This window comes from Aptenodytes forsteri, unplaced genomic scaffold (assembly GCF_000699145.1).
Source record: "Aptenodytes forsteri isolate BGI_AS27 unplaced genomic scaffold, ASM69914v1 Scaffold55, whole genome shotgun sequence".
In the NCBI taxonomy this organism is placed as follows: domain Eukaryota; kingdom Metazoa; phylum Chordata; class Aves; order Sphenisciformes; family Spheniscidae; genus Aptenodytes; species Aptenodytes forsteri.
Window position 1 is genome coordinate 9,727,904 of NW_008796063.1, and position 8,791 is coordinate 9,736,694.

The window sequence follows — 8,791 nt, forward strand, 5'->3', positions numbered from 1 at the left end:
AGCAGGAGGGAGGCCCTACCTGGCACGCCTTGAGGCTCAGCTTGATCTCCACCTGGCTGGTCTGGGTGCCCACCCACATGTAGACCTGCGGGAAGGAGGCACAGCCGGGCTCAGCCGACGGAGCCACTGGCGGATCCAGCCCCTCCCGCCCTGGACCTGGACCCAGGACTGCCTCACGCCCCCGGCTCACCTCCTGCCCGTTGTCCAGCAGCATGATGTCATCATCAGCCAGGTCGTCCTGGCAGAAATCAGAGCACTTCTCTGACACAGAGAAATAGCCCTTCTCGTTGGAGCACCTGCGGGGACAACGAGAAGGGGACTGCATCAAAGACATGAATTTGTTAGGACTCCGCTCAGGCAGAAGGAAGGGATGTGATGGAGAAGCTCCGTTTCAGCTGGCTGATGCCCAGGGATGGACAGAGAGTTGGGAGAGGGGCTTTGCCTGTCGTGGGGAGCCGTGCCCCGGCTAGCCTGGGAGGACTGAGCCCCTGGCAAAGGCTAGTGTGGCCCGGGGCACTGCGGGATGAGGAAGGGGATCAGCGCAGGCTTGAGCAGCCCCACCTGGGCCAGGACCCACCTGAAGAGCCGGGAGTGCTTCATGTAGTCGGCGTCTTCATCGTAGGGCTTCTGGCTCCCGATGCCCACCCAGAAGAAGTTTTCGGGCTCCTCTCCCTCGTTGATCACCTGCGAGGGCAGGGACGGGGCTGAGCGCGGCCGTCCCCCACCCTGGCAGTCACTGCCACACAGGTAAGCCGGCATCAAGCCCCGCTGTGCCCCCACCCGCTCACCTGCTTGCTGTAGGAGTCGTCAAACATGTGGTTCATGATGTCCTCGGCCAGCTTGGCCTCGTCAGGGTCGGCCGCCCGGCCCACCCAGGTGTAGACGATGCCCTGGTTGTCCGTGCTCTCAAAGGGCACCTGGGGGAGCGCAGACAGTCAGGGCTGACCAAGCGGGGAGGGAGGGAGGGGCAAGTGGCCGAGCACCCCCGAGGATGCTCAGCCATGAGCGGTACCTTGAGGATGAAGCAAAACTCTGAGTTGAGCAGACCAGCGTCTGTGTTGATCTGGATGCACCTAGAAAAGAAGCCCACCAGGTACAGTCAGCAAGAGATCAGGCAGCCGTGCCCACCGGTGTGTACCCTGCCCGGAGGCTACCACCCCTGGGGGCTGCCTGGCCAGGAGCAGCCCGCGGGAGGGCTGACCTGGTGCAGAGGGCCCCGCCGTTGGTGCGGATGTGGTAGAGGCTGGGCTGGGGTGGGCTGGCCCTGTCCTTCCGCTTGCCCCGGTGGATGACAAACCTCCTCTTGAAGTGGGAGAGGAACTTGGGGTTCTCCTGCTGCTGGGTCATGCGCACGACCTGGCCAGGGCTGGGTGTCAGCAGGGCCATGGGGACCCCCCAAACACAACCCCAAGCCCCAGCTGCACCCGGGGGTCAGAGAGGGGAGGGGGGAGAAGTGAGGCAAAGCTGGGGGACCCTGTGTCACCCCCCAGGAGCACGCAGCGGGGTCACCTCCAGTTTGCCAGGGAAGAGACTCTCGAACTTCTTCTGGAGGCTGAAGGTGAAGGTGAGCCAGCCCATGTTGGAGGCCTCCCGGCCCTGCCAGAAGTAGACGATGCACTGGAAGTCTTCCTCGGGCTGCTTCTCCTCCTCCTCTTCCTCACCTTCCTCCTCCCCTTTGCCTTCACCCTTCTTCTTCTTCTCCTCCTCCTCCTCGTACTCCACCGGCACCCAGTACCTGAGGGCAGGAACAGGGGGTGATGCGAGGGATGGGGCAGGTTGGGGGTCTGGGCAGGGAGACGGGGGGACGAGGGGGTCCAGCAGCCCCGGAGAGGGGACGAGCCGGGTGTCACCTGCAGAGGAAGACGTAGCAGTCGTGGGTGTGGAAGTGGCCGAACTCCTCCTCGGGCAGGCGAGCAAATTTCTTGCCCTCCAGCACGAAGCCCTCCATGCCGTCTAGGTCCTCGTTCCACTCCTCCATCAGCTGCTCCGCCTGCGGCCCCAAGCGCTCTGTCAGCCGGTGGCCACCCCAGCCCCTCCGTCAGTACCCGGCCCAGCGCCACGGGGGGACGCACGGGACGGTCCCCAGCCCTACCTCGCTCAGGGGCATGGGGGGCTGGCGGGGCAGGAAGAGCGCCGTGAGGTCGGCCTTCATCTGGTCCTTCTTTTCGGCATCCTTGCGGACCTTGCCGGCGAGGCCGCCCTCCTGCAGCACCGTCTCGGCGTTGCGGGTGTAATCCACGCGCAGGACGTCGTCCCAGTTCTTGAACTTGGACTTGAACACCTAAATCGGGGAGCAGGTAACGCACCCCCGGGCCACAGCACCCTCCCTGGCACCCAGCACTCCATCCGAGGGGTCTGTGCCCCCGTCTCCCTCCCTGGCACCGCTGCCCCGGGGGTCCGTGCCCTTTCCCTGGCACGTGGGCTGCCCTACCTGGCACTCGGTGCCCTCCAGGTTCCTGGTGACCATGGCGTGCTTGGGCCGGTGCAGCATGCCGCACAGCTCCTGGCTCAGCTTCAGCGCCGCCGCCCGCACCAGCCGCGGCGACTTCCTCCCGATCCAGATGAAGACGTCGGACCAGCAGTCCAGGATGTACACGCTCTTGGTGTCCAGCAGGCTCTGCAGCTGGGGACACCGCAGGGAAAAGGAGGTCAGGCACCCGCGGGCTTTCCTGGCTGGAAAAGGCCCTGCCTGCTCCCGAAAGACAGCTGGGAAGAGCAAAGCGTCCCCCACCCGGGCCCCGCTGGCCAAACCTGCCTCTCCCAGGGCACAGCTGGAGGCAGAGGGGGCACGAAACCAGTCTTACTGCTCAGACTGGGAGAACCTCCCCGGCCCATCCTACCAGGCGCATCTCCGGCATCAGATCAGCCTTCAGCCTCTTCTTGTGCTCCACCGAGAGCTTGTAGTTGATCTGGGGCAGCTCCAGGTAGCCCAGGCCCAGGCCGACCTGCAGAGGGGAGGGGGACACGGGTAAGGGGGGGCTGCAGGACCCCAGCAGCGCCGACGGCCCCGCGGACGGCAGCTCCCCACCTTGTACAGCTTGGGCTTGTGGGGCTGGAAGTCATCGGGGACGCAGGGCCGGATCTCCTCGGGCTGTCCCCCCAGCGCCTCCCAGAAGTCGGGGGTCTCCTGGCCCTGGGTGAGCAGCGTGATCTCCGCCTTGCCCTTCCGCTCGTTCTTGTTGATCTTCTCGGCGAAGAGCCTGCGGCGGGAGCGGGTCAGGTGGCAGGTGGGCTCCCTGCACCCCCAGCCCCCCGACCAGCCCTACCTGGCCTTGGTAGTGCTGCTCAGCGTGGCCTGGCTCCCACGCCACACAAGGAGGTTGAGGCCGTGGTCCAGGAGGAAGACGAACCTGGTGGATACAGAGGTGAGAGGACAGTCAGGAGAGAGTGGGGTGCGCCGAGCATCCTCCCCACCCCGGGGGTCCTTGTGGAGCAGGGCACTGCTGGCAGCTGCTGGGGCTGCCAAGTGGGGTTTGGACCCACATCCTTGTAGAAAGGTGCTGGCATGGCCAATTTTCACCCCAGAGCTGCAGCTACGATGTCTTGGGTGGACCCTGCCAGCACCCTGTCCCTCCGCAGGGACCCTGTGTCCCCTGACTGCTCCCCCTCCTCACCGGGGGTCCAGCGATGTCCCTTTCAGCGCTACCGGCTCCAGCTTGACGTTCTTCTTCCCGTAGACACGGTACAGCCTGGGGGAGAGACAGCCACGGTGGGACGTGGGGCACCGCCTGCCCCACGCATCCCCCCAGCTCCTGGCCCCAGCGGTACCTGGTGACGTATTGCGTGTCCTCGACAGTGAAGAAGCCGCTGGCCGTGCCACCCTCGATGTAGGAGATGTCGTTGTCGAAGACCTGGGGACAGGGAGGGGGTGAGGGTGGGAGAGGCAGGGCTGGGGGTTACGGGGGGGCCGGGGGTCGACCTCACCTGGAGGAACTCGTCGCTCTCGTCCCCCATCTCCTCCCGGATGCTGCGGCACTCAGCCCCCAGGTAGTTGCGGAGGTTGACAGCGTGGATGGCAGAGCAGGCCTTCTTGTCCAGTGTGGCCTCCTGCCCAATCCAGTAGTAGATCTCCCAGTTGAGGGAGCCGTTCTCGTCCAGGAAGGTCTGGGGAGGGATGGGGTGTGAGATGGGACGGCCATGGCCCTGGGTTGGGGACATGGGGGACCCTCGGTCCCCCCTGGGTACCTTGAGCACGATGTAGCAGTCGGCCTCGTAGAACTTGCCATGGAAAGCCTCGTCCACCAGCGTGGGCACAAAGTTCTCGATCTGCCAGACACAGAGACCGGGCAGCTGCCCCACGTCCTCGTTGAAGAACTCCGAGTAGTCCAGCTGCGGCTTCTCCAGGCCCTGGTCCCAGCGGCGCGTCTTCAGGTCCGGTGCCTTCGCCTCCCCGCTCTCCTGCGGGGACGGGGACAGGTCACTAAGCTGGGGGCACTCGGGGTGGGCCAGGGGCACCATGGTGCCACTCGGGGACCCTCTCCCACCCCAGACCCTACCTCTATCTTCTTGTTCTTCTCCTGGGCCACGTCCGACATCCCCTTCAGCACCTGCTTGGCCTGGTCGTCCTGGGCAGAGTCCTTGCGCCGCCGGAGCCGCATCTTGCGGGCCAGCGGGTCCTTGGTGCCGCTCCCTGGGGACACGGGGATGGGGTGAGAGGCAGCCAGGACACCCATGCCTTGCGTGGGGCACGGCTCATTTCCCAGCCTCTCCCAGGGCGCTGCCCGGGGCAGCCGCTGTCCCCCGCGTCCCTGCACACTTACCTGCCGCGGCGGCCGCGACGGTGGCCGGGGAGGCTCCAGCCAGGCGGAGCTGGTTCTGCAGGGAGAAGTCGATGTTGTACCACTCCGACGTCTGATCCACCGGCTTCGGGGGCATCACCAGGTTGGGGTTCTCTCGCACGTCCAGGATCTGCCGAGGAGGGTACGGGAGACCTCACTGCTCCGAAGCACGGGCTCACTGAGGATGTGGGGTGGGACGGGAGACCTCCGGCACACCCTGGGTTTCGGTGAGTTGAGGGGATGTGGAGGGAGCCCCGAATCCATCACCTGCCTGGGCTGAACCGTGTGCCAGACTGCGTGTATTGGCCCCAAGACCCCCTGTCCTCGCCTCACCCCGTCCCACCCTACAGCCCTGGGATCCCAGGGACAGGCTGGGGCTGTGGTGGAGGGGGTGTTGGGCTCTCACCTCCACGTCCGTCAGGAAGTGGATGGCCTCTGGCAGCGTCACCAGGCGGTTCTTGTTCAGCACCAGCTTCCTCAGCTTGGAGCACCTGTGGGACACAGAGATACTGGTGAAGGACCAGGCCAGGGTGACACCCCGTCACCACGCAGCCTCCGTGTCCCCTCTCGGGGACAGAGCAGATCCAGCTGGGGGCTTTCCCCTACCTGCACAGGCTCTCGGGGATGAGCTCCAGGTTGTTGTTGGCCGCCATGAACTCCTCAAGGTTGGCGAGCTTGCCGATGCCTGAGGGGATCCCATCAAAGTCGAGCTTGTTGGAGTTCAGGTAAATCTTCTTCAGCTTGGTCAGCTTGCAGATGGCCGACTGGGGAAGGAGGAGATGGCAGGGTGAGGGAGAACTCAGTGGCATGGAGGCACAGGCAGGGACGCCACGTACGGGCAGGGACATACAGGCAAGGAGGTGAGCTGGTTGCGGGACAGGTTGAGGGTCTCCAGCTGGGTCCACTGATCGATGCAGAGGGACAGCTCCGTGATCTGATTGCTGCTGAGGTTGAGGCGCCGCAGGCTGCCCAGGGTGTAGAGGCACTCGGGGACACGACTGAGGTCGTTGCAGGACAGGTCCACGTCTGGGGGAAGACAACGGGGTGACGCCGCCGGCTGGACCCAGGCCAAAGCTGAGAGGACCCCTGGAGGGCCCCGTGCGCCGTGGGGCTGGGCGCCCCGGCCCTACCTGCCAGGTTCGCCAGGCCCTCGAGGCTGGTGGGCAGGTTGCTCTGCGTGCGCTGGGTGTTCCTGAGGTGGAGGGTCTGCAGGGCCGTCATCGCTGGGAGCTGCCTGCGGGCCACGGAGAACACAGGGCAGAGACGGTGTCAGGGCTGGAGCAGGCGCCCAGCCCAGCCCCGGCATTGCGGGATCCAGCCTGGAAAACGGGGTCTTACCGGAGCTGCGCGTGCAGGAGGGGGTTGTTGTTGAGGATGAGGGTCTGGAGGTGGACCAGGCGTCTCATCTGCGGTGGGAGGCTCTCCAGCTTGTTGTTGCTCAGGTCGAGGTAGAGCAGGTCCGTCAGGTTGATGAAGAGCTGGTTGGGGATGGTCTCGATGCTGCGGGGATATGGGGATCTTCAGGGCTACCCAGAACCTGCACCAGCCCTCGGTTCCCTCCCGGCGAGGGGCAGAGAGCAGGACCGGGAGTGAAGGGGAATGATGGATGGATGGATGGAGGTGGCCATGGCCAGGGGGAGATGGCTGCCCTGGCCCAGACCCACCTGTTGTGGCCAAGGTTGAGGACCAGCATGTTCTTGGCGTTCTCCAGTTCCCGGGGACACTCCGTGAGCTGGTTGTAGCTCAGGTCCTGGGGCAAACGGAAGAGCAAAGCAGGCATCACCCTCTGCCCCGCATCCAGCAACCACCATCCAAACCCAAGGTCCGAGGGGCACCTTCGGGGGCATGGCCTGCCGACACTGGGCCTTGCGCTGCGGACCGGGGCCCAGCAGCAGGAGCTGGACGAGCACGCGGGGAGCCCAGCCCGCAGCATCAGCCGTTAAAGGAGGCGTTGCCACAGGGTTATCCTGCCCACGGCCAGCTTCCTTGGTGCTCGGACGTGGGTTCAGAAGGACTGGCGCTGAAAGGGCATGGGAGTCGTTGCTGCGGGGAAGCTAGTTATGGCCTGGGCACCCGAAAGTCGAAGGGAGCCGGGCAGCGCTGAGTCCTGATTTACTCCCTGCACCTTTCCCCTGGACGCTCCTCAGCCCCACCGGGCTCCCCAAGGGGCACGAGGGGCCACCGAGGTGCAGGAGTGGGACCCGGGAGCCTGAGCCGGCTCTCGCATTAGCCAAGGAGACTCCGCACCTACCAGCACCGAGAGGTCGTCCAGCTGGAAGATATCATCGGGGACTCCCGAATTCTTCAGGCTGTTTGCACGAGCCACGATCGCCTTGAAAGGGGAGAGAGAGGCGCGACTGCAGCCACCCGCCAGCTCTACGCCTGCTGAGCCCCCTGGGGTGGCCAGGGACGATCCTTGCGCGTCCCCCAGAGCCAGGGGCCGGCTGAAAGGTGCCTGCGGACACCATGCCCCGATGCAGGCAGGACGCGGGAGGGGGACACTTACCCGGAGGCAGGGTAGGCCAGAGAGCTCGCCGTGGAGCGTAGTGAGGCTGTTGTGACTCACGGAGAGGTGCTCCTGCAGGGAAGCCCCAGACAAACCCCAGTGAGCAGAGAGAGGAGCCGGGGCTGCGCGGGGCAGCAGTCGGGCCCCCCGCACCGACGTGGGGGCTCCTCGATCCCAGGAGAGTAGGGGGCTTGCGGAGGTATGGGGTGAGCTCAGCCCTGACCCACACAAGGCTGCTTGGGGCGCTCCCAGTCTCAAACTGGTTGGTTGGCCCCAGCGTGCCCACGCTGCCTCTGCACCCTTGGGGCAGACCTGGCTGAGACACCCCAGCCCTGCTGCAGGGTTCGGGGTGCTCTGGGTTGCCACCGAGCTGGCTTGTGGCAGTCCCATCCAGTCCCCAAGCAAACAGACCCCAGTCCTTGGAAACGCTTCTCCCTGGGTGATCTGGAAACGGGCAGACGCGTGGGGACCGGCAAGGTTGGAGCAGGGCCCAGGGGAAATTTTTGTTTTCCTCCGGGCATCACCAGCCCAGCTGTTACCTGCTCAGGAAAACGAGGAATTGGCAGACGGTGGGCGAGGTGCCAGGTTTTAAGTCTAGCCGCGGTCCCCCAGCGTCCGGCAAGACTGGCGGGAGCGCAGCTCTGAGCAGCACGGAGGGCTTCCCCGCTTGCTGTGCCCGAGCAGGGCGCACCCAGCACGGTGACGAGGGCTTTTGGCAGCGTTTAAAGCGTTGCGTTTGGCTGACACCGATTTAACGATGTCCGTAACGTGCTGCAGGACACCGCCAAAGCGAAGCTTAGCCATGCACTCCGCCAAGGGCCTGGTCGTGCACGAAACTCAAGCCACCCAAAAAACAAAGCCAGGCAGCTGCCAGCTACCGCTCTTTATATCTTTTAGCAAAGGAGGAGGAAAAAAAAACCCCAAACCTTAATCCTCCCCATACTAAACCTTCACCCTTCCCTTCTATTAAAGAGCGGAGGATCTAAGCATGGTTTTTAGTCTGGTTTTCTAGGAAAACAAGGTGAAACCCAGTACAAGTCTGTCTCAACCCCACTCCTAAGAGCTCCTGCATCCAATTTCAACCACACGTCGTAGCTCAGCCCTATTATTAGACACCAGAGCATCCGCCGATGAGCCACGAGGCTGGCAGGCACCAGGCGCTCGGCACCGCCGCGCAGGGCCCCGTCTCACCCCGCAGTCCCAGCGGGAGCCGTCGAGGCCCATCCCCTGCCCGAAACGTGCCGCTCACCAGCTTCTGGAGGGCGGCGAGCTCCTCGGGCAGGTAGCAGAGCCCCGTGCGGTTCAGCTTCAGCCAGCGCAGGCTGGTCATCCCCTTCACGTGCTCCGGGAAGTAGCCGCCCTGTGAGGAGGAGGAGGAGGAGGAGGAGGAGGAGGGTGAGAAAACCACCTGCCCCACGGGGTGAGGATCTGGGGATCTCAGTCTGACCAGCACGCCGAGGTCGGGGGGAGGCCTGGGATCGCCCAGTCCTGTGGGACTGGGAGCTGG

The 8,791-nt window shown here is 64.9% G+C and overlaps 1 protein-coding gene across 1 annotated transcript in view; it reads right to left on the bottom strand.

The window, feature by feature from the left end:
- FLII (FLII, actin remodeling protein) overlaps positions 1 to 8,644 on the bottom strand; it is a 10,989-nt gene extending 2,345 nt beyond the window's left edge. Inside the window, exons 1-28 of the mRNA XM_019473953.1 lie at positions 8,534 to 8,644; positions 7,285 to 7,356; positions 7,030 to 7,110; positions 6,443 to 6,528; positions 6,117 to 6,278; positions 5,909 to 6,012; positions 5,629 to 5,804; positions 5,385 to 5,542; positions 5,185 to 5,269; positions 4,761 to 4,908; positions 4,497 to 4,630; positions 4,186 to 4,398; positions 3,925 to 4,104; positions 3,769 to 3,851; positions 3,615 to 3,689; positions 3,267 to 3,350; positions 3,029 to 3,200; positions 2,841 to 2,945; positions 2,432 to 2,623; positions 2,093 to 2,281; positions 1,851 to 1,990; positions 1,510 to 1,735; positions 1,202 to 1,356; positions 1,013 to 1,073; positions 789 to 917; positions 578 to 684; positions 191 to 296; positions 15 to 85 (exon numbers count right to left, since the gene is read on the bottom strand). Coding sequence (XP_019329498.1) covers positions 15 to 85; positions 191 to 296; positions 578 to 684; positions 789 to 917; positions 1,013 to 1,073; positions 1,202 to 1,356; positions 1,510 to 1,735; positions 1,851 to 1,990; positions 2,093 to 2,281; positions 2,432 to 2,623; positions 2,841 to 2,945; positions 3,029 to 3,200; positions 3,267 to 3,350; positions 3,615 to 3,689; positions 3,769 to 3,851; positions 3,925 to 4,104; positions 4,186 to 4,398; positions 4,497 to 4,630; positions 4,761 to 4,908; positions 5,185 to 5,269; positions 5,385 to 5,542; positions 5,629 to 5,804; positions 5,909 to 6,012; positions 6,117 to 6,278; positions 6,443 to 6,528; positions 7,030 to 7,110; positions 7,285 to 7,356; positions 8,534 to 8,614 — 3,575 coding nt within the window. The 5' untranslated portion in view covers positions 8,615 to 8,644. The remainder of the gene's footprint in view (positions 1 to 14; positions 86 to 190; positions 297 to 577; positions 685 to 788; positions 918 to 1,012; positions 1,074 to 1,201; positions 1,357 to 1,509; positions 1,736 to 1,850; positions 1,991 to 2,092; positions 2,282 to 2,431; positions 2,624 to 2,840; positions 2,946 to 3,028; positions 3,201 to 3,266; positions 3,351 to 3,614; positions 3,690 to 3,768; positions 3,852 to 3,924; positions 4,105 to 4,185; positions 4,399 to 4,496; positions 4,631 to 4,760; positions 4,909 to 5,184; positions 5,270 to 5,384; positions 5,543 to 5,628; positions 5,805 to 5,908; positions 6,013 to 6,116; positions 6,279 to 6,442; positions 6,529 to 7,029; positions 7,111 to 7,284; positions 7,357 to 8,533) is intronic.
- Between the last annotated feature and the right edge of the window lie 147 nt (positions 8,645 to 8,791).